The sequence below is a fragment of the Salvelinus alpinus genome, chromosome 3, assembly GCF_045679555.1.
Source record: "Salvelinus alpinus chromosome 3, SLU_Salpinus.1, whole genome shotgun sequence".
Taxonomy (NCBI): Eukaryota; Metazoa; Chordata; class Actinopteri; order Salmoniformes; family Salmonidae; genus Salvelinus; species Salvelinus alpinus.
The window spans coordinates 93,286,593-93,310,964 of NC_092088.1; the positions used below are offsets into that span (position 1 = coordinate 93,286,593).

The 24,372-nt window shown below is 47.5% G+C and overlaps 1 protein-coding gene across 1 annotated transcript in view; it reads right to left on the reverse strand.

The window, feature by feature from the left end:
- ehbp1 (EH domain binding protein 1) overlaps positions 1 to 24,372 on the reverse strand; it is a 390,693-nt gene that overhangs the window by 275,772 nt on the left and 90,549 nt on the right. The window contains exons 8-10 of the mRNA XM_071394516.1: positions 17,253 to 17,360; positions 14,511 to 14,666; positions 8,330 to 8,609 (exon numbers count right to left, since the gene is read on the reverse strand). Coding sequence (XP_071250617.1) covers positions 8,330 to 8,609; positions 14,511 to 14,666; positions 17,253 to 17,360 — 544 coding nt within the window. The remainder of the gene's footprint in view (positions 1 to 8,329; positions 8,610 to 14,510; positions 14,667 to 17,252; positions 17,361 to 24,372) is intronic.

The following is a 24,372-nucleotide window of genomic DNA, read 5'->3' on the forward strand; positions in this document are numbered from 1 at the left end:
TTGAGAACAAGTTCTCATTTACAACTGCGACCTGGCCAAGATAAAGCAAAGCAGTGCGACAAAAACAACAACACAGAGTTACACATGGGATAAGCAAACGTACAGTTAATAACACTTTACTGTACTTTACTTAGGAACGCACATTCAACACTAAAATAGCTGACCAGGTACCACAGAACCACAACACGGTTAGCAGTACCAACCCAGCCACAACACGGCTAGCAGTACCACATAACCACACCACAGTTAGCAGTACCAACCCAGCCACAACACGGCTAGCAGTACCAACCCAGCCACAACACAGCTAGCAGTACCAACCCAGCCACAACACGGCTAGCAGTACCTCAGAGCCACAACACGGTTAGCAGTACCTCAGAGCCACAACACGGCTAGCAGTACCACAGAACCACAACACGGTTAGCAGTACCACAGAGCCACAACACGGCTAGCTGTACCTCAGAGCCACAACACGGCTAGCTGTACCTCAGAGCCACAACACGGTTAGCAGTACCAACCCAGCCACAACACAGTTAGCAGTACCACAGAATCACAACACAGTTAGCAGTACCACAGAATCACAACACAGTTAGCAGTACCACAGAATCACAACACGGTTAGCAGTACCACAGAACCACAACACGGTTAGCAGTACCAACCCAGCCACAACACGGTTAGCAGTACCAACCCAGCCACAACACGGTTAGCAGTACCACATAACCACAACACGGTTAGCAGTACCAACCCAGCCACAACACGGCTAGCTGTACCACAGAACCACAACACGGCTAGCCGTCCCTCAGAGCCACAACACGGCTAACAGTACGTAAGAACCACACGGCTAGCAGTCCAAAATAACCACAACATGGCTAGCAGTCCAAAATAACCACAACACGGCTAGCAGTACCGCGGAACCACAACCCGGCTAGCATTACCTGAGAACCACAACACGGCTAGCTGTACCTCAGAGCCACAACACGGTTATCTGTACCTCAGAACAACAACACGGCTAGCATCACCTCAGAACCACAACACGGCTAGCTGTACCTCAGAACCACACGGCTAGTATTACCTCAGAACCACACGGCTAGCAGTACCTCAGAACCACACACGGCTAGCAGTAAGTTAAAAGTACACACACAACGGTGAGTTAAACGGATGGTTGGGTAACACAGGACACAGGTGCTCTGAGGTCAGCTCTGAGTGACCTCATATCCCAACTGCCATGCTGGGCACTGACAGACACACACACACACACACACAGGATCTTATCAATACACAGGTCAGCCAGGCCGCAGGGTTGGAACAGGCTACACCGCTTCACGTCACTCATTCAACACTCACCACTCACACACAGCCAGAGAACTGGGGGAAGGGGGGTCGGGTAGGTATATCAGGCTGAAAGAAACAGACAAGTTCAGTGTGTATCTAACCCCGGGCAAGAGAACGGAGGAGAAAGGAGGAGAGAAAAGTAGAGCCGTAGAGGCTGTGGCATTCATCTTTGACAGACCTGGCTTGGCTAAAAGACATGTGAAAAGACCCAGGTTGCAGTCCAATCGTGTAATTTTGACCCCCCCCCCCCTCAGCCCAGCCACTTTCCCTCAGGGCATCCCTGTCGAAACCGGATGCAGTGTGATTGCCATCTTAAGTGGCGGTCCAATTCACAAACGTTACCGCCTCGACCATTGATTTAGCTCGAGGTAGCAAGTGAACTACTATCGAGGGGTTGTTATGACCCACAATTCAATGCAAACTGTAGTCACGTGTCAAACTCCAAATTTAATCAACATGACTGCATTTTTTTTATACCTTTATTTAACTAGACAAGTCAGTTAAGAACAAATTCTTATTTACAATGACAGCCTAGGAACAGTGGGTTAACTGCCTTGTTCAGGGGCAGAATGACTGATTTGTACTTTGTGAGCTGGGGGATTCGATCTTACAACCTTTCGGTTACTAGTCCAACGCTCTAACCACTAGGCTACCTGCCTCCCCAGGCATGCGAGAGAAAAGGACTACTCTTGTATGCTAGCTAGCTAACAAATACATATAGACAACATTCATTTTAAAGGTGGCAAATGGGATTATGATGCTCAAAGTGTCTCAGACTTATAGTGAGGATCCTATAAATGTAGCTAGCTAGCTAAAATACATTTAGATGTGACAATGTAAAACTTAATTGAAGGGTGGTATACAGGGTGGTATACACCACAGCCCCAGGCAAAACACTGAGCTCCCTCCCTCCCTCCCTCCACAGCCCCAGGCAAAACACTGAGCTCCCTCTCTCCCTCCCTCCCTCCACAGCCCCAGACAAAACACTGAGCTCCCTCCCTCCCTCCACAGCCCCAGACAAAACACTGAGCTCCCTCCCTCCCTCCACAGCCCCAGACAAAACACTGAGCTCCCTCCCTCCCTCCCTCCCTCCCTACACAGCACCAGTCAAAACACTGAGCTCTCCCTCCCTCCCTACACAGCACCAGTCAAAACACTGAGCTCTCCCTCCCTCCCTACACAGCACCAGTCAAAACACTGAGCTCCCTCCCTCCCTCCCTCCACAGCCCCAGTCAAAACACTGAGCTCTCCCTCCCTCCTTCCACAGCCCCAGTCAAAACACTGAGCTCTCCCTCCCTCCTTCCACAGCCCCAGGCAAAACACTGAGCTCCCTCCCTCCCTCCACAGCACCAGACAAAACACTGAGCTCTCCCTCCCTCCCTCCACAGCCCCAGTCAAAACACTGAGCTCTCTCTCTCTCCCCCTCCACAGCACCAGTCAAAACACTGAGCTCTCCCTCCCTCCCTCCCTCCACAGCCCCAGTCAAAACACTGAGCTCTCCCTCCCTCCCTCCACAGCCCCAATCAAAACACTGAGCTCTCTCTCTCTCTCCCTTCCTCCACAGCCCCAGTCAAAACACTGGGCTCTCTCTCCCTCCCACCCTCCCTCCACAGCCCCAGTCAAAACAATGAGCTCTCTCTCTCTCCCCCTCCACAGCCCCAGTCAAAACACTGAGCTCTCTCTCTCTCTCCCTCCACAGCCCCAGTCAAAACACTGAGCTCTCTCTCTCTCTCCCTCCCTCCACAGCCCCAGTCAAAACACTGAGCTCTCTCTCTCCCCCTCCCTCCACAGCCCCAGTCAAAACACTGAGCTCTCTCTCTCTCCCCCTCCCTCCACAGCCCCAGTCAAAACACTGAGCTCTCTCTCTCTCCCCCCCTCCACAGCCCCAGTCAAAACAATGAGCTCTCTCTCTCTCCCCCTCCCTCCACAGCCCCAGTCAAAACACTGAGCTCTCTCTCTCTCTCCCTCCCTCCACAGCCCCAGTCAAAACAATGAGCTCTCTCTCCCTCCCTCCGTCCCAGGCCTGACTCCCAAATGCCACCATATTGTCTATATATACAATACATGAAAGTATTGCACTATGTAGGCAATAGGGTGCCATTTGGGATGTTACCCGGGACAACAAAAAACAAAACATGGTGGACTCAACCTAGGAGTGGCTTATGATGGTGATGGGAGGAAGAATGTTAGCCAGGGGGTTGGGAGGAGGAATGTTAGCCAGGGGGTTGGGAGGAGGAATGTTAGCCAGGGGGTTGAGAGGAGGAATGTTAGCCAGGGGGTTGAGAGGAGGAATGTTAGCTATGGGGTTGGGAGGAGGAATGTTAGCCAGGGGGTTGAGAGGAGGAATGTTAGCCAGGGGGTTGAGAGGAGGAATGTTAGCCAGGGGGTTGAGAGGAGGAATGTTAGCCTGAGGGTTGAGAGGAGGAATGTTAGCCAGGGGGTTGGGAGGAGGAATGTTAGTCAGGGGGTTGAGAGGAGGAATGTTAACCAGGGGGTTGAGAGGAGGAATGTTAGCCAGGGGGTTGAGAGGAGGAATGTTAGCGAGGGGGTTGAGAGGAGGAATGTTAGCGAGGGGGTTGGGAGGAGGAATGTTAGCCAGGGGGTTGGGAGGAGGAATGTTAGTCAGGGGGTTGGGAGGAGGAATGTTAGTCAGGGGGTTGGGAGGAGGAATGTTAGTCAGGGGGTTGGGAGGAGGAATGTTAGTGAGGGGGTTGAGAGGAGGAATGTTAGTGAGGGGGTTGGGAGGAGGAATGTTAGTGAGGGGGTTGAGAGGAGGAATGTTAGCCAGGGGGTTGAGAGGAGGAATGTTAGTGAGGGGGTTGGGAGGAGGAATGTTAGTGAGGGGGTTGGGAGGAGGAATGTTAGTGAGGGGGTTGGGAGGAGGAATGTTAGCCAGGGGGTTGGGAGGAGGAATGTTAGCCAGGGGGTTGAGAGGAGGAATGTTAGTCAGGGGGTTGGGAGGAGGAATGTTAGCGAGGGGATTGAGAGGAGGAATGTTAGCCAGGGGGTTGAGAGGAGGAATGTTAGCCCGGGGGTTGGGAGGAGGAATGTTAGTCAGGGGGTTGGGAGGAGGAATGTTAGTCAGGGGGTTGGGATGAGGAATGTTAGCCAGGAGGTTGGGAGGAGGAATGTTAGCCAGGGGGTTGGGAGGAGGAATGTTAGCCAGGGGGTTGAGAGGAGGAATGTTAGTCAGGGGGTTGAGAGGAGGAATGTTAGTCAGGGGGTTGAGAAGAGGAATGTTAGCCAGGGGGTTGGGAGGAGGAATGTTAGTCAGGGGGTTGGGAGGAGGAATGTTAGTCAGGGGGATGGGAGGAGGAATGTTAGTCAGGGGATTGAGAGGAGGAATGTTAGCCAGGGGGTTGAGAGGAGGAATGTTAGTGAGGGGTTGAGAGGAGGAATGTTAGCCAGGGGGTTGAGAGGAGGAATGTTAGTGAGGGGGTTGAGAGGAGGAATGTTAGCCAGGGGGTTGAGAGGAGGAATGTTAGTGAGGGGTTGAGAGGAGGAATGTTAGCCAGGGGGTTGAGAGGAGGAATGTTAGCCAGGGGGTTGAGAGGAGGAATGTTAGTGAGGGGTTGAGAGGAGGAACGTTCGCCAGGGGGTTGAGAGGAGGAATGTTAGTCAGGGGGTTGAGAGGAGGAATGTTAGTGAGGGGTTGAGAGGAGGAATGTTAGCCAGGGGGTTGGGAGGAGGAATGTTAGTGAGGGGGTTGAGAGGAGGAATGTTAGCCAGGGGGTTGAGAGGAGGAATGTTAGTCAGGGGTTTGAGAGGAGGAATGTTAGTCAGGGGTTTGAGAGGAGGAATGTTAGCCCGGGGGTTGAGAGGAGGAATGTTAGCCAGGGGGTTGAGAGGAGGAATGTTAGTCAGGGGTTTGAGAGGAGGAATGTTAGCCAGGGGGTTGAGAGGAGGAATGTTAGCCAGGGGGTTGAGAGGAGGAATGTTAGTCAGGGGTTTGAGAGGAGGAATGTTAGTCAGGGGTTTGAGAGGAGGAATGTTAGCCCGGGGGTTGGGAGGAGAAATGTTAGTGAGGGGTTGAGAGGAGGAATGTTAGCCAGGGGGTTGAGAGGAGGAATGTTAGTCAGGGGTTTGAGAGGAGGAATGTTAGTCAGGGGGTTGGGAGGAGGAATGTTAGCCAGGGGGTTGAGAGGAGGAATGTTAGCCAGGGGGTTGGGAGGAGGAATGTTAGCCAGGGGGTTGGGAGGAGGAATGTTAGCCAGGGGGTTGGGAGGAGGAATGTTAGTCAGGGGGTTGGGAGGAGGAATGTTAGCCAGGGGGTTGAGAGGAGGAATGTTAGCCCGGGGGTTGGGAGGAGAAATGTTAGTGAGGGGTTGAGAGGAGGAATGTTAGCCAGGGGGTTGGGAGGAGGAATGTTAGTGAGGGGGTTGGGAGGAGGAATGTTAGCCAGGGGGTTGGGAGGAGGAATGTTAGCCAGGGGGTTGAGAGGAGGAATGTTAGCCAGGGGGATGGGAGGAGAAATGTTAGCCAGGGGGATGGGAGGAGAAATGTTAGCCAGGGGGATGGGAGGAGGAATGTTAGTCAGGGGGTTGGGATGAGGAATGTTAGCCAGGGGGTTGAGAGGAGGAATGTTAGCGAGTATGAGGTGCGTGTCCCCAGCCCGGTACCACCAGTTGAGTATTTTGTTGAGTATTCTAGAGTTTTGACAAAGTTAAAGGGGCACCATAGCAAATATCCCCTCAACCCAAACTGAATGGGAAAGATAGGCTTATCGTATTATATCCAAGTTAATTTAGAGTTTACCCAAGAGAACTGAACCCCACCTCCACAGCTCAACAAAATGGAAGGTTTAACTAATTATAAATTGCTGTTCGACAAGGAGTCATGAGGCAGTATTTTGTAGTGAGAGGGGGTGAAGAGGGATGGAGAACGGAGGAGAGGGGGACAGAGGGGGGAGAGAGGGGGGAGAGAGGGGGCAGATAAGCAGAAAGAATGCAGGGAACAACAGAGTCCTTGTTTCTGAAAGAGCTCCCAAGTCACTGTGTCTCAGGGTTGGGGGGGCCTTGTGTAACTCGCACAAGGTTACACACACATACATATACAGACACACACACACACACACACACGAAGATAAACACACATACACACACGTCATGCTTATCGGTCTATAGGTAATTTGCATAATTTAGCGGAAATTAAATTGGCCTGTGTGTATTTTCATTGGTCATCATGTATCTTATTTATCCAACACAACTATCACACGCGCACAGCTTTCAGAGACTATTTTGAGGGGCATTTCTCCTGCATTTCCTCAGCTGGTTGCTGCTGGAGTAAAACATGCTTTAAACAAGCCCATTGATTACGCCAAAATGCTAAATGCAACCACGTGTTAAACACAGTTTTGGCGCACGATTAAAAATAGCTATTTTTATTTCTCAGCTGGTAGTTGAAGCGTGTCTCTCATTCACCATTGAAGTGCAGGCGACCCCCCCCCCCCCCCCTCACCCCTTTACCATGTGAGCTGGAGGCAGGAGGCACTTTGAAAATACTTCATTGTTTGAAACCTGAATGTTTTATTTCATATTATGAAGCATGTCTTACCTTGCTTCAAAGGAGCCTGTACGCTAAATCTGACCGTGGAAACGTGGAGGCACATATGTTCTACTCACGGCGTGCGAGTGTCAAGTTTGGCGAAGCTGCAGATGTATTTGACCATTTCCACCGCTCCGCGTGTCAATTGTGATTTTCATATGCGCATTTTCCTGTTTCATTTCAATAATAACCTTCTCGTTTCTCAAAATCATTGTCACGTGGTTAATCATAAAAACCTCAATTAAAATGATACAAATCTTAAAAGTTAAAAGTCAAAATCACCGGCCTCTGCCATATAGACACATTGATACACAGTGATCCATCCTCTGCCATATGGACACATTGATACACAGTGATCCATCCTCTGCCATATGGACACATTGATACACCTATATCTTCACCACACACCCCTGCCCTGCTGAGCCATTCTGGAGAGAGACTGGCCTATATCTTCATCACACACCCCTGCCCTGCTGAGCCATTCTGGAGAGAGACTGGCCTATATCTTCACCACACACCCCTGCCCTGCTGAGCCATTCTGGAGAGAGACTGGCCTATATCTTCATCACACACCCCTGCCCTGCTGAGCCATTCTGGATAGAGACTGGCCTATATCTTCACCACACACCCCTGCCCTGCTGAGCCATTCTAGAGAGAGACTGGCCTATATCTTCACCACACACCCCTGCCCTGCTGAGCCATTCTAGAGAGAGACTGGCCTATATCTTCACCACACACCCCTGCCCTGCTGAGCCATTCTGGAGAGAGACTGGCCTATATCTTCACCACACACCCCATCTCAACATTTTAAATTATACACGACACATTATCTTTACACTGACAAACTCAATAAGTCAGCTGGACCCATGACCACGCACGCTGCCCAAATTGCGAGCTTCTGAAATAGGCCAACGGGCTTGTGATCTGAAACAATCCACAGCTGTTTCATTTAAAAGAAGCTAATGATCCTCTATTCCTCTGAGGCTCATTCATGCTTTCTGGTGAAGTCGTTGTGAAGGTGCTCGGTTTAGAATGGTGTTTTCCCACCAATTGCATTTTGGCAAATGTTTGAAAACTACGTTTGATTGGCTGCTTCATTACATGAGCTGAATGCTCTGGGCAGATTAATTACTGTCATCTAAATGTGATTGGCTGTTGTTCCGAGCACTGTGATTGGACGGCTTAATGGCTTATGCACCCAATGAGAGTGACCCAACGAGAGTGACCCAACGAGAGTGACCCAACGAGAGTGACCCAACGAGAGTGACCCAATACATATGGGTCCAGTACATTTCTCAAATGGCCGTTAAATTAAAACCTTCCCATTTTCCTAACAGAAACCCTGACACACACTAGAGTACAAATTCACTTTATGACTGAACCCCGTAATCAACCCCAAACGCCTGAACACACACACACACACTCGCTCTCTTTAACCCCCCCCCCTGTAACTCACTCATCCAGTTGGTCCTCTGGAGGTGCGTTGGTATCGGCATACAGGTACTTGCTCATATCCACCGGCCTGACCCCCTTCCTCCCCCTGGGTTTGGGAGCCTCCGGCTGCTGGGGCCCCTGGGGGCCGGGGACTAGGTCTGGGTCCTGGTCGGGCTCGTCAAACGGGTTGTACTCTGTGTGCGAGTGTGTGTTGACTTCGTCCTCGTCGAAAGGCTTGGAGGGTTCTTGGACATAGTAGGCCTCTGGGTCCTGTCGGAGGGTGAGGGAGGGGGGCCCTGTGTCTGGGGGGGGGGGGCAGAGGAGGTTAGAGATATTCACACACAGACACAATATACTAGTTCTGATTAAAGGCTAAAACAAATAAACATCCTGTAAGCTAAAACAAGAGGCTTGTCACTCAGGGCTGAACCCTCCTCACACTCTGATGAAGGAAAGAAACAGAGAGAGGAGAGTCATGTCTGTCTACTATGGTCAGAGAGAGAGACAGAGAGAGAGAGAGAGAGAGAGAGAGAGAGAGAGAGAGAGAGAGAGAGAGAAGACTCTCAAGGACGTCGCTCTAAACCGCAGCCCGACCTCTCCACCCAGGAACAGCGGAGCAATCTCCACCCCGCCGAGATCACCGAGACAACATCCCGGACCAGCACCCTGGACCCCCCAGCCACGACCACAGCACCACCAACCTCAATGCCCACCACAGCCAGCGCAGCACAGACCACCCCAGCCCAGCTTCAGAGCCACCCAGATGAGGCCTACCACCCCCCTCCTCCCCACCGCAGACCCACACCTGGAGGAGCCACAGCCCAGCAGGCAGAGCTACGCACAGGCTGTGAGAGGAGCAACTGGCCCAGCCCCCACCAACCAAATGAGTGACATTAAACAAATGCTGAGTCTACTATGCTCACATGTGATGGGCCGAGGGTCATGGTAAGATGAGCACAAGAACTCCACCATTCTCACACTACATCCACCCAAGTGGCATGACACAAATTCTATCTTAAATGATAAACAAATCACATTTGCAAAATAAGAGTTTACTTTAATTGAAAAATCCTATTTTAATGGTTCTTCTTGGATTGTGAGTGTTTGTCTCATTTTGAAAGGTAAGGAAAAGAGAAAAAAAAAAGTTATGAAGTCTTTTTACGTTGCATGTTGGAATATACAAGGATTGAAGTCCTCTGCTTTTGGGCTAAAGAGCAGAAACCCAGACTTCCTGAAAGAAATTGATGATGTTGATATTGTAGTACTACAGGAAACATGGTGCAGAGGTGAGGTTTCCACTGGCTGTCCACTAGGTTATAGGGAGATAATCATACCATCCACTAAATTAAAAGGAATCAAACAGGGCAGAGACTCAGGGGGAATGCTAATATGGTATAAATCTGAACTAATTAATTCAATCGAATTGATCAAAACAGGAGAATTCTTTATCTGGTTAAAAATCAACAAGGAGGCTATCTTGACAGATAAAAACGTCTTCCTCTGTGCCACATACATTCCCCCCTCAGAGTCACCCTACTTCAACGAAGAGAGCTTCTCCATTCTAGAGGGAGAGATTAGTCACTTTCAGGCCCAAGGCAACGTACTGGTCTGTGGAGACCTGAATGCTAGAATAGCAGAAGAACAAGACACTATTAACAGTCATGGGGATAAACACCTACCAGGAAGCAATAACCTTTCCCTCCCCACATACCCCCACAGAAACAACTATGACAAAGTGAAAAACAAAAATGGATTACAGCTCCTGAGGCTCTGTCGAACACTGGGTCTGTACATAGTCAATGGCAGGCTGAGAGGAGACTCTTTTGGTAGGTACACATACAGCTCATCCCTTGGCAGCAGCACTGTAGACTACTTCCTCACCGACCTAAACCCAGAATCTCTCAGAGCCTTCACAGTCAGCCCACTAACACCTCTCTCAGACCACAGTAAAATCACAGTGTATCTGAGAAGAGCAGAACCCAACCATGAAGCATCATGGCCCAATAAACTACATGGTACTAAACAAGCCTATAGATGGAGTGCAAACAGTACAGACATCTACCAAAGAGCAATTAGTAGCCGAAAAATACAATCTCTCCTGGACAACTTTTTAGCCTTAACATTCTCCTTCAGCAATGAAGGTGTAAATTTGGCCGTTAGGAACATAAACTTTATATTTGACAAATTAGCCTCCTTGGCTAATCTAAAGAAGCACAAGAGCAAACCAAAAATAACAGATAATGAAAAATGGTTTGATAATGATTGCAAAAATCTAAGAAAGTCATTGAGAAATATATCTAATCAAAAACACAGAGAACCAGACAACAAAAATATACGCCTTCAATATGGGGAAACACTGAAGCAATACAAACGCACCCTAAGAACAAAAAAGGAACAGCACATTAGAAATCAGCTGGATGGAATTGAGGAATCCATAGAATCAAACCACTTCTGGGAGAATTGGAATAAATTAAACAAACCTCATCATGAGGAGTTGGCTATCCAAAATGGGGATATGTGGAGAAATCACTTTGCAAACCTCTACAGCAATATAACAAAGAGCCCAGAACAAAAAGATATACAATAAAAATTACAAATCCTTGAATTAGCAGTCAAAGACTATCAGAATCCTGTGGATACCCCAATTACAGAAGAAGAATTATTGGAAAAAATATGCAATCTCCAACCCAAAAAGGCCTGTGGTGCTGATGGGATCTTAAATGAAATGATCAAATATACAGACCACAAATTCAAATTGGCTATACTCAAACTCTTCAACATTATCCTCACTGCAGGTATTTTCCCCGATATTTGGAACCAGGGACTGATCACACCAATCTATAAAAATGGAGACAAATTTGACCCAAATAATTACAGAGGAATATGCGTTAACAGCAACTTGGGGAAAATTCTCTGCAGTATTATAAATAGCAGACTACATCATTTCCTTGACGAACACAACGTCCTGAGCAGAAGCCAGATTGGATTTCTAAAAAATTATCGTACAACTGACCACATTTACACCCTCCACACTCTAATTGATAAACAAGTTAACCAAAACAAAGGCAAAATCTACTCGTGTTTTGTAGATTTCAAGAAAGCATTTGATTCAATTTGGCACAAAGGTCTTTTTTATAAACTAATAGAAAGTGGTATTGGAGGGAAAACATATGATTTTATTAAATCAATGTACACTAAAAACAAATGTGCGGTTAAAATTGGCAACAAGCAAACAGACTTCTTCTCTCAGGGGCGGGGAGTGAAACAGGGCTGCCCAATAAGTCCAACATTATTTAACATCTACATTAATGAATTGGCAAAAACATTAGAAGAATCGGCAGCACCTGGTATCACCCTACACAAAACTGAAATCAAGTGTCTGCTGTACGCAGATGACCTGGTGCTGCTGTCTCCCACTAAAGAGGGGTTACAGCAACACCTAGATCATCTTCACAGGTTCTGTCAGACTTGGGCTCTGACCGTTAACCTAAAAAAAACAAATATAATGATATTCCAAAAAAGGTCCGGAAATAAGGATGACAAATATAAATTCTATTTGGACACAGTTCTATTAGAACACACCAAAAACTACACATATCTAGGACTAAATATCAGCAACACAGGTAGCTTTCACATGGCTGTGAATGAGCTGAGAGACAAAGCAAGAAGAGCATTCTATGCCATTAAAAGGAACATCAAAATTGAAATTCCAATTAGAATCTGGCTCAAAATTTTTCAATCAGTTATAGAACCAATTGCTCTATATGGCAGTGAGGTATGGGGTCCACTCTCTAATAATGAATTTACTAAATGGGACAAACATCCAATTGAAGTATTGCATGCAGAGTTTTGCAAGACTGTATTGCAAGTACAAAGAAAAACTCCAAATAACGCATGTAGGGCAGAATTGGGCCAATATCCCCTCCTCATTCGAATAGAAAAAAGAGCCATCAAATTTTACAACCATCTAAAAACAAGTGACCCTAAAACATTCCATCACACAGCTCTACAATGTCAAGAGATGAAACCAGAGAAGAGTCCCCTCAGCCAGCTGGTTCTGAGGCTCAGTTCACCAACCCAAACCAACCCCACAGAGCCTCGGGACAGCCCTCAGAAAATCTGGCCCAACCAAATCATCACAAAACAAAAAGAAAAATATATAACCTATTGGAAAGACACCACAAAAAATCAAAGTAAACTTCAATGCTATTTGGCTCTAAACAGACAGTACATGGTGGCAGACTATCTGACCACTGTGACTGATAGAAAACTGAGGAAAACATTGACTAGGTACAGACTCAGTGAGCACAGTCTGGCTATAGAGACCGGTCGTCACAGACAAACCTGGCTGCCCAGGGAGGACAGGCTGTGCTCACTCTGCTCCAGGGGAGAGGTAGAGACAGAAGTGCATTTCCTACTACACTGTGACAAATACTCAGACCTAAGAGCATATTTCTTTCCCAAAATTATAATTCAATACAAAGAATTTGAAACTATAAAAGATGAAGAAAAATTCAAATATTTGTTGGGTGAAAAGCCAAAATGTGCAGTTTTGGCAGCCAAATATGTGTCCTCCTGCCACAGCCTGAGGGACAGCCAGTGAAAAATGCAAAGTAATGTTGATAATATTTCCCATTTAGCTTAGTTTTGTTTTGTCTTTCGTACCAGGTCATGTGTCTTCTCAGTCATGTTGACACTGGTCTACTACTGTTGCTTTAATGTATTGTTGTTCTGATTAATATTGTTGTTGTAGCTGTTATTAATGGTAATCCCATGTCCACTACTACTATTATTATTACTGTTAGTCCCACCATTTATTTATATATAAATATATATATATTTTGTGTATATATATACATATATATTTTATTTAAATTTTTCGATATGTATACTTTGACAATGTAAGTAATAATAACTTGCCATGTCAATAAAGTCAATTGAATTGAATTTAATTGAATTGAGAGAGCGAGAGAGACAGAGAGAGAGACAGAGAGAGAGACAGAGAGAGACAGAGAGAGAGACAGAGAGAGACAGAGAGAGAGGGCAAGAGGGAGAGAGCGAAAGAATGAGAGGGTGAGAGAGATGGAGAGAGGAGAGTCATGTCTGTCTACTATGGTCAGAGAGAGAGACAGAAGAGACAGAGAGAGAGAGCGAAAGAATAAGAGGGTGAGAGACACGGAGAGATGGGTCAATATTATCTTAGCTGTCAGTATTCTGCTTTACTGATAGAATACATAAACACACAGGATTCACAATGCTACGTGACCTTTCTTGACATCTCGACAGCAACAAAAGGGTAACATTTAGTTTGGCAGGCACTTTATAAACAACCTCAGAACAATAAAATAGATCTTTCAACAACTATGTCATTAAACTTGGATAGAAAACACAATATAAAACCTCATAAAGGAAAATAAATCGGTCTTTGATGTTGACCCCATAATAATGTACACCAACATTATGTGGACACCCCTGTCCTAATGCATAGTGCCGACTGTAAAGTTTGGTGGAGGAGTTATAATGATCTGGGGCTGTTTTTCATGGTTCAGGCCCCTTAGTTCCAGAGAAGGGAAATCTTAACGCTACATTATACAATGACATTCTAGACGATTCTGTGCTTCCAATTTTGTGGCAACAGTTTGGGGAAGGACATTTCCTGTTTCAGCATGACAATGCCCCTGTGCACAAAGCAAGGTCCATACAGAAATGGTTTGTCGAGATCGGTGTGGAAGAACTTGATTGGCCTGCACAGAGCCCTGACCTGAACCCCATCGAACACCTTTTGGGATGAATTGGAACGCCGACTGCGAGCCAGACCTAATCGCCTAACATCAGTGCCAGACCTCACTAATGCTCGTGGCTGATTGGAAGCAAGTCACCACACCAATTTTCCAACATCTAGTGGAAAGCATTCCTAGAAGAGTGGAGGCTGTTATAGCAGCAAAGGGGAGGACCAACTCCATATTAATGCCCCTGATTTTGGAATGAGATGTTCGTCGAGCAGGTGTCCACATACTTTTGGCCACACAGTGTAAATCAAACTGCTAAAACCCCTAATCCCTTATAGACAGCTAGACATAGAGTACAGAGAGAGAGAGACGGAGAGAGACAGGAAGTAGAGGTAGAGAGAGAGACGGAGAGAGACAGGAAGTAGAGGTAGAGAGAGACAGAACAGGTAGATAGAGGTCAAAGGTCAAGCCTACCATCATCATCCGGGTCACCGAAAGGGTTGACGTGATTGGTGTGTTCCAGGTGGGAGGGGTCATCAACATCATCAGCTGGATCTTCAAAGGGATTGGAGCAGAGGGCAGGGGGCGTGTCCTGATCCTCCTCCAGGAAGTTCAGCTTACTGATCAGCTCTGTCGCCATGGGAACCAAAACAACGCAGGAACGAAAGAACGAATTAAAAAAAAAAGAAAAAAAAAAAGGAAGGAAGGAAAATAGTTCAAACTAGCGGAAGAAAATGATTTGAGATAAAACGCCCTCACAACCCAACCCCTGAGGAGTCAAAATGAAGACAAACATAAAGAAATAAACGGATACAAAAAATCTGCACTTTGGAGTGAACCACTCGAGTTTATTTGGTTTCCACAAGTATTCCTTCCTTCTGGTAAAAGGTGACTGGTTAACGCCTGTTCATCCCTGTCCAGCTTCACTACAGCTGAAGTCCAACGGGGGAATTCAGCAGAGATTGATGGAACCGGGTTGCCATGAGAAACCACTAGTGCAGGCTGGGAGTTGCTACAGAGCTCAGAGATTCATCCTCAAGACAACAATGCCTGTCTAGGTTGTGTGTGTGTGTGTGTGTGTGTGTCCGTGTCTAAACAGTGTGTGAGAAACAAAATGCTAACTGTGTGTGCTTCTGAATGTGGTATGTGAGCGTGAGAAAGTCAATGCACAGAGTGAGTGAGATGACGAGCGTGTGTGGTGTGTGTGTGTGAGAAAGCGAGAGAGTGTGTGTGTAGGTGTGTGTGTGGGAGAGTGTGTGTGTATACGTAGTGAAGTGGTAGTAGCTGATAAGGTGTGGTATTTCTCCTGCTGCATTCTGGGCCATATTAGGCCATCATTGTCACAAGTGGCAGCGGCATTGTGTGTGTGTGTGTGTGTTCTTTTCTCTATGGTGACAGAGCAACACATAGACGAGGAATATGACTGGTCATTGGTTCACTACAAATTGCAGACAAAAGGGGGAGGTTCAGGGTTCGGGGGCTTGGACACCAGGAGGGCAAACTGAAAAATGACGGAAAACCAGCCAATGAAAACCAACCAATGTAATAAACGTAATCTGAAGTACAACACGAGAACACCAGGCAACACGACCACGTCACCAATGGTACAGAGAGGGAGAGAGAGAGAGCAGTAGAGGGAGAGAGAGAGAGAGAGAGAAAGAGAGCAGTAGAGAGAGAGCCAGAGAGGGCAGTAGAGAGAGAGCCAGAGAGGGCAGTAGAGAGAGAGCCAGAGAGGGCAGTAGAGAGAGCCAGAGAGGGCAGTAGAGAGAGAGCCAGAGAGGGCAGCAGAGAGAGCCAGAGAGGGCAGAGAGAGAGGGCAGTAGAGAGAGCCAGAGAGGGCAGCAGAGAGGGCAGTAGAGAGAGAACAGTTGAGAGAGTGCTAGGGCAGTAGAGAGAGAGAGTGCTAGGGCAGTAGAGAGAGAGAGCGAGAGCTAGGGCAGTAGAGAGAGAGCGAGCTAGGGCAGTAGAGCGAGAGCGAGCTAGGGCAGTAGAAAGAGAGCGAGCTAGGGCAGTAGAAAGAGAGCGAGCTAGGGCAGTAGAGAGAGAGAGAGCTAGGGCAGTAGAGAGCGAGAGAGCTAGGGCAGTAGAGAGAGAGAAAGCTAGGGCAGGAGAGCGAGCTAGGGCAGGAGAGCGAGCTAGGGCAGGAGAGAGAGCTAGGGCAGTAGAAAGAGAGCTAGTGCAGTAGAGAGAGAGAGAGCTAGGGCAGTAGAAAGAGAGCGAGCTAGGGCAGTAGAAAGAGAGCGAGCTAGGGCAGTAGAGAGAGAGAGAGCTAGGGCAGTAGAGAGATAGCGAGCTAGGGCAGTAGAGAGAGAGAAAGCTAGGGCAGTAGAAAGAGAGCTAGGGCAGTAGAGAGAGAGAGAGCTAGGGCAGTAGAGAGTAAGGGCTAGGGCAGTAGAGAGAGAGAGCTAGGGCAGTAGAGAGAGAGAGAGCTAGGGCAGTAGAGAGAGAGAGAGCTAGGGCAGTAGAGAGAAAGAGCTAGGGCAGTAGAAAGAGAGCTAGGGCAGTAGAGAGAGAGAGAGCTAGGGCAGTAGAGAGAAAGAGCTAGGGCAGTAGAGAGAAAGAGCTAGGGCAGTAGAAAGAGAGCTAGGGCAGTAGAAAGAGAGCTAGGGCAGTAGAAAGAGAGCTAGGGCAGTAGAGAGAGAGAGCAAGCTAGAGCAGGAGAGAGAGAGAGCTAGGGCAGTAGAGCGAGCTAGGGCAGGAGAGAGAGCTAGGGCAGTAGAGGGAGAGAGAGCTAGGGCAGTAGAGGGAGAGAGAGCTAGGGCAGTAGAGGGAGAGAGCAAGCTAGAGCAGGAGAGAGAGAGAGCAGTAGAGAGAGCTAGTAGGGCAGGAGAGAGAGAGCTAGGGCAGGAGAGAGAGAGCTAGGGCAGGAGAGAGAGAGCTAGGGCAGGAGAGAGAGAGCTAGGGCAGTAGAGAGAGAGCTAGGGCAGGAGAGAGAGAGCTAGGGCAGTAGAGAGAGAGAGCTCTCAGCTAGGGCAGGGGCAGTAGAGAGAGCTAGGGCAGGAGAGAGAGAGCTAGAGCTCTCAGTAGAGAGAGCTAGGGCAGTAGAGCGAGAGAGCAAGCTAGGGCAGGAGAGAGAGAGAGCTAGGGCAGTAGAGAGAGAAACGAGAGTTAGAAAGAACAAGACAAAACGGGACAGAACAACAGAAGGAGACAGTGAGAACGAGTGAGAAAGAAAAAAAGAAAAGGTTGAAAGTTGAAAGTTGAAAACAGAAAGACCTTGAGAGGGAGACTGAGCGCTGCTTGGCGTTCTACTAGCCAGCTTTAGGAAGTAGTCTTCAGGGTCTCCGGCTAAGCAGCTGAGAGCATTGAGCTGGTTTACCATCTCTGAAAACAACCAGGCCAGAGAGCAGGAAGGGAGGAGAGCAGTGAGCAGAGAGGAAACAGACAATACACACATATATTCAGAGAGGTTATATGTGTTAGGTAGTAGAATATCATATATGTTGAAGGCTAAGAGACTACATATATTCACATATATTCAGAGAGGTTATGTGTGTGTTAGGTAGTAGAATATAAAGGCTAAGAGACTATGTATACAAGTAACTGCCAAAATAAAGGAAACACCAACAGAGTGTCTTAATAGGGCGTTGGGTCACCAGGAGCCAGAACAGCCTCAATGTGCCTTGGCATAGATTCTACAAGCGTCTGCAACTACAGAGGAATGCAACGGCATTATTCCACAAGGAATTACATCATGTGGTGTTTTGCTGATGGCGTTGGAAAACACTGTCTCAGGCGTCGCCCCACCCCACTGTCTCAGGCGTCGCCCCACCCCACTGTCTCAGGCGTCGCCCCACCCCACTGTCTCAGGCGTCGCCCCACCCCACTGTCTCAGGCGTCGCCCCACCCCACTGTCTCAGGCGTCGCCCCACCCCGCTGTCTCAGGCGTCGCCCCACCCCGCTGTCTCAGGCGTCGCCCCACCCCGCTGTCTCAGGCGTCGCCCCACCCCGCTGTCTCAGGCGTCGCCCCACCCCGCTGTCTCAGGCGTCGCCCCACCCCGCTGTCTCAGGCGTCGCCCCACCCCTCTGTCTCAGGCGTCGCCCCACCCCACTTTCTCAGGCGTCGCCCCACCCCACTGTCTCAGGCGTCGCCCCACCCCGCTGTCTCAGCCCACTGTCTCAGGCGTCGCCCCACCTTACTGTCTCAGGCGTCGCCCCACCCCACTGTCTCAGGCGTCGTGTTCAATTGGGTTGAGATCTGGTGACTGAGACGGCCATGGCATATGGTTAACATCGTTTTCATGCTCATCAAACCATTCAGTGAACACTCGTGCCCTGTGGCTGGGGGCATAAAAAATGCTGGGCAGGCCATTAGTTTGTCATCCATGGCTATGTCCCCGTAGGATGACAAACTAATGGCCTGCCCAGCCTTTTTATACATGATGGAATGTTAATTAACTCAGGAACCACACCTGTGTGGAAGCACCTGTTTTCAATACACTTTGTTTCCTTCATTTACTCAAGTGTTTCCTTTATTTTGGCAGTTACCTGTATATGACAGAACATAGTTGTGTTAGCTTTGGTAGCAACACTGGGGGTTAGAGACAACATATATTCAGAGTCCTGTGTCTGTGTGTGTGTGTGTGTCTCTGTGTGTGTGTGTGTGTGTGTGTGTGTGTGTGTGTGTGTGTGTGTGTGTGTGTGTGTGTGTGTGTGTGTGTGTGTGTGTGTGTGTGTGTGTGTGTGTGTGTTAGATAGCACATATATGTAGAAGGCAAGAGAGCACATATATTCACAGAATCGTGCGTGTGTTTGATATTGAATATACCTAGCCGTATGTAGAAGGTTAAGAGAGCACATATATATATTCACAAAGTCATTGTTTGCACATCCTGTACATGTTAAGAATAAGAGAATGCATAAACACTATTAATAGAACACTGTATCCTTTGCCTTGCTGACACAGCTAATACACACACACTGAACACACACAGCTAATACACACACACTGAACACACACAGCTAATACACACACACAGCTAATACACACACACAGCTAATACACACACACTGAACACACACAGCTAATACACACACACAGCTAATACACACACACAGCTAATACACACACACACAGCTAATACACACACACTGAACACACACAGCTAATACACACACACAGCTAATACACACACACAGCTAATACACACACACAGCTAATACACACACACACAGCTAATACACACACACAGCTAATACACACACACAGCTAATACACACACACACAGCTAATACACACACACACACAGCTAATACACACACAGCTAATACCTAAACGGTGACCTAAACTGGGATATGCTTAACACCCCGGCAGTCCTACAATCCAAGCTTGATGCCCTCAATCTCACACAAATCATCAAGGAACCCACCAGGTACAACCCTAAATCCGTAAACATGGGCACCCTAATAGACATTATCCTGACCAACCTGCCCTCCAAATACACCTCTGCTGTCTTCAATCAAGATCTCAGCGATCACTGCCTCATTGCCTGTATCCGCCACGGGTCCGCGGTCAAACGACCACCCCTCATCACTGTCAAACGTTCCCTAAAACACTTCTGCGAGCAGGCCTTTCTAATCGACCTGGCCCGGGTACCCTGGAAGGATATTGACCTCATCCCGTCAGTTGAGGATGCCTGGTCATTCTTTAAATGTTACTTCCTCACCATATTAGACAAGCATGCTCCGTTCAAAAAATGCAGAACCAAGAACAGATATAGCCCTTGGTTCACTCCAGACCTGACTGCCCTCTACCAGCACAAAAACATCCTGTGGCGAACTGCAATAGCATCGAAGAGCCCCCGCGATATGCAACTGTTCAGGGAAGTCAGGAACCAATACACGCAGTCAGTCAGGAAAGCAAAGGCCAGCTTTTTCAAGCAGAAATTCGCATCCTGTAGCTCTAACTCCAAAAAGTTCTGGGATACTGTAAAGTCCATGGAGAACAAGAGCACCTCCTCCCAGCTGCCCACTGCACTGAGGCTAGGTAACACGGTCACCACCGATAAATCCGTGATAATCGAAGACTTCAACAAGCATTTCTCAATGGCTGGCCATGCCTTCCTCCTGGCGACTCCAACCTTGGCCAACAGCCCCGCCCCCCCCGCTGCTACTCGCCCAAGCCTCCCCAGCTTCTCCTTTACCCAAATCCAGATAGCAGATGTTCTGAAAGAGCTGGAAAACCTGGACCCATACAAATCAGCTGGGCTTGACAATCTGGACCCCCTATTTCTGAAACTGTCCGCCGCCATTGTCGCACCCCCTATTACCAGCCTGTTCAACCTCTCCTTCGTATCATCTGAGATCCCCAAGGATTGGAAAGCTGCCGCGGTCATCCCCCTCTTCAAAGGGGGAGACACCCTGGACCCAAACTGTTACAGACCTATATCCATCCTGCCCTGCCTATCTAAGGTCTTCGAAAGCCAAGTCAACAAACAGATCACTGACCATCTCGAATCCCACCGTACCTTCTCCGCTGTGCAATCCGGTTTCCGAGCCGGTCACGGGTGCACCTCAGCCACGCTCAAGGTACTAAACGATATCATAACCGCCATCGATAAAAGACATTACTGTGCAGCCGTCTTCATCGACCTGGCCAAGGCTTTCGACTCTGTCAATCACCATATTCTTATCGGCAGACTCAGTAGCCTCGGTTTTTCTAATGACTGCCTTGCCTGGTTCACCAACTACTTTGCAGACAGAGTTCAGTGTGTCAAATCGGAGGGCATGTTGTCCGGTCCTCTGGCAGTCTCTATGGGGGTACCACAGGGTTCAATTGTATTGCCCCCAGCACAAGGTACACTTATGTAATGATAATGCTGTTTAATCAGCTTCTTGATATGCCACACGTCAGGTGGATTAATTATCTTGGCAAATGAGAAACGCTCACTAACAGGATTGGAAAACAAATTTGTGCACAAAATTAGAGAGAAATAAGCTTTTTGTGCGTAAAGAAAATTTCTGGGATCAGTTATTTCAACTCATGAAACATGGGACCAACACTTCATTGTGTTTCTATTTTTATTCAGTACATATGTAAAGGCTAAAACCATACATATATTCATAGACATTAGAGGTATCTGCAGGGGGGGAGACTAGATATATAGTGCTTTCATTTCTAAACCAGATATAGAATAATTTATTCTTAACTGACTTACCTAGTTAAATACAGGTTACATTTAAACAAATAAAAATATATACACTACTGGTCAAAAGTAGCCAAAAGCATACCAGGTGAAGCTGGTTGAGAGAATGTCAAGAGTGTGCAAAGCTGTCATGAAGGCAAAGGGTGGCTATTTGAAGAATCTCAAATATAACATATATTTTGATTTGTTTAACACTTTTTTGGTTACTACATGATTCCATATGTGTTATTTCATAGTTTTGATGTCTTGACTATTATTCTACAATGTAGAAAATAGTTGAAAATAAAGAAAAACCCTTGAATGAGTAGGTGTTCAAAAACTTTTCAACGGAAGTGTATATGAAAATAATCTTAAATAAAAAGACTGCATTCTGTACTGTCCAATCATATGAATAATTTGACCTCAAAACCAAAATGCTGGAGTACAGAGATAAATTAAAATGTTTTGCTACACTGTCCAAAGTGTATATTCACTGACAGTACATATAACTGCAGCTACTAGCTAGCATCCTTAGTCAGTCATGCTAGCACTATGCTACCGTATTTACCGCTACAAGTTACTAGCTAGGCTGACTAGCATCTTTAGTTAGTCATGCTAGCGCTATGCTACCATATTTACCGCTACAAGTTACTAGCTAGGCTAGCTAGCATCTTTAGTTAGTCATGCTAGCACTATGCTACCATATCTGCCGCTACAAGTTACTAGCTAGGCTGACTAGCATCTTTAGTTAGTCATGCTAGCGCTATGCTACCATATTTACCGCTACAAGTTACTAGCTAGGCTAGCTAGCATCTTTAGTTAGTCATGCTAGCGCTATGCTACCATATTTACCGCTACAAGTTACTAGCTAGGATATCTAGCATCTATAGTTAGTCATGCTAGCGCTATGCTACCGTATTTACCGCTACAAGTTACTAGCTAGGATATCTAGCATCTTGGGACTGATCTAGGTTGAAGATACCCAGGTTAGAATTTTAAAAAAGCTTTTGAAAAATGTTTTTTATATGCTAACTAGCATCGCTGGACCCATTGTTTAGAATTCTAATGCATTTTTGCCAAGAGTTGTGGGATAATAGTTGTGAAATACTAGAATCCTCTTGTCTTAACCTTTGTTATGTTCAACCTAGGGACTAAGGCAGCGTTTTGCAAACTCAGTCCTCGTGGCCCCAAGAGGTGCACATTTTGGTTTTAGCCCTTAACACTACACAGCTGATTCAAATGATCAAAGCTTGATGATTAGTTGATTATTTGAATGAGCTGTGTAGTGCTAGGTCCAAAACCAAAACCTGCACCCCTTGTGGTCCCCAGGACCGGGTTTTGGGAAACCCTGGACTAAGGGAATGACCATGAGGGTTGACTACAGATAGTACAACCGCCACTATGACAAAGACTTACGCCCGTATGCATATGACCAGTGGCGCGCAGCTATAGGCACCCAATGTATATTTATGTACATTGAGCGGAGAGGGACAGGAAGAGGAGAAACACACAGTTTAATGTAAAGAGCCTACACTTTGTGAAGTCAGAGTAAGCAAAGCAGAACACAGCAGCTCTCATTCATTAGTCACAGTGTGATCTGGAGTATGAACGGATAGATATAGGGAGGGAGGGAGGGAGGGAGGGAGAGGGGGAGAGGTTGGGAGGGAGAGGGGGATGAAGGGAGAGAGGGATGGAGGGAGAGAGGGTGGGAGGGAGGGAGAGAAAGGGAGGGAGGGGGAGCCAGCCCACAGAAGAGAATGCGTGATGGAAAAAATGCAACACCCATAAACATGAACACATCCCATACACCCATAAACACATCCCATACACCCATCCCATACACCCATAAACACATCCCATACACCCATAAACACATCCCATACACCCATAAACACATCCCATACACCCATAAACACATCCCATACACACATCCCATACACCCATAAACACATCCCATACACCCATAAACACATCCCATACACCTATAAACACATCCCATACACCCATAAACACATGCCATACACCCATAAACACATCTCATACACCCATAAACATAAACACATCCCATACACCCATAAACACATCTCATACACCCATAAACATGAACACATCCCATACCCACACACATGCAGACATCCCATACACCCACATCCATAAACACATCCCATACACCCATACCTACAGACATCATATACACCCACACCCATAAACACTTCCCATACACCCACAGACATGCAGACATCCCATACACCCACACCCATAAACACATCCCATAAACCCATACCCACAGACATGCACACATCCACACCCATAAACACATCCCATACACCCACAGACATGCAGACATCCCATACACCCACATGCTGACCCACAAGCATCAGTAAAAAGAAAAAGAATAGGAACCCAAAAAGATCAGGAAGAATGTTGGGTATTTCCGTTTATGCCTCAGTCAAAGAGGACTGTTAAGCTGTGGCCCACAACAACACCATGTGGCCACAACAACACCATGTGGCTACAACACCACCATGTGGCCACAACACCACCATGTGGCCACAACACCACCATGTGGCCACAACAACACCATGTGGCCACAACAACACCATGTGGCCACAACAACACCATGTGGCCACAACAACACCATGTGGCCACAACAACACCATGTGGCCACAACACCACCATGTGGCCACAACACCAACATGTGGCCACAACACCACCATGTGGCCACAACAACACCATGTGGCCACAACAACACCATGTGGCCACAACAACACCATGTGGCCACAACACCACCATGTGGCCACAACAACACCATGTGGCCACAACAACACCATGTGGCCACAACAACACCATGTGGCCACAACACCACCATGTGGCCACAACACCACCATGTGGCCACAACAACACCATGTGGCTACAACAACACCATGTGGCCACAACAACACCATGTGGCCACAACAACACCATGTGGCTACAACAACACCATGTGGCTACAACAACACCATGTGGCTACAACAACACCATGTGGCCACAACAACACCATGTGGCCACAACAACACCATGTGGCCACAACAACACCATGTGGCCACAACAACACCATGTGGCTACAACAACACCATGTGGCCACAACAACACCATGTGGCTACAACAACACCATGTGGCTACAACACCACCATGTGGCCACAACAACACCATGTGGCCACAACACCACCATG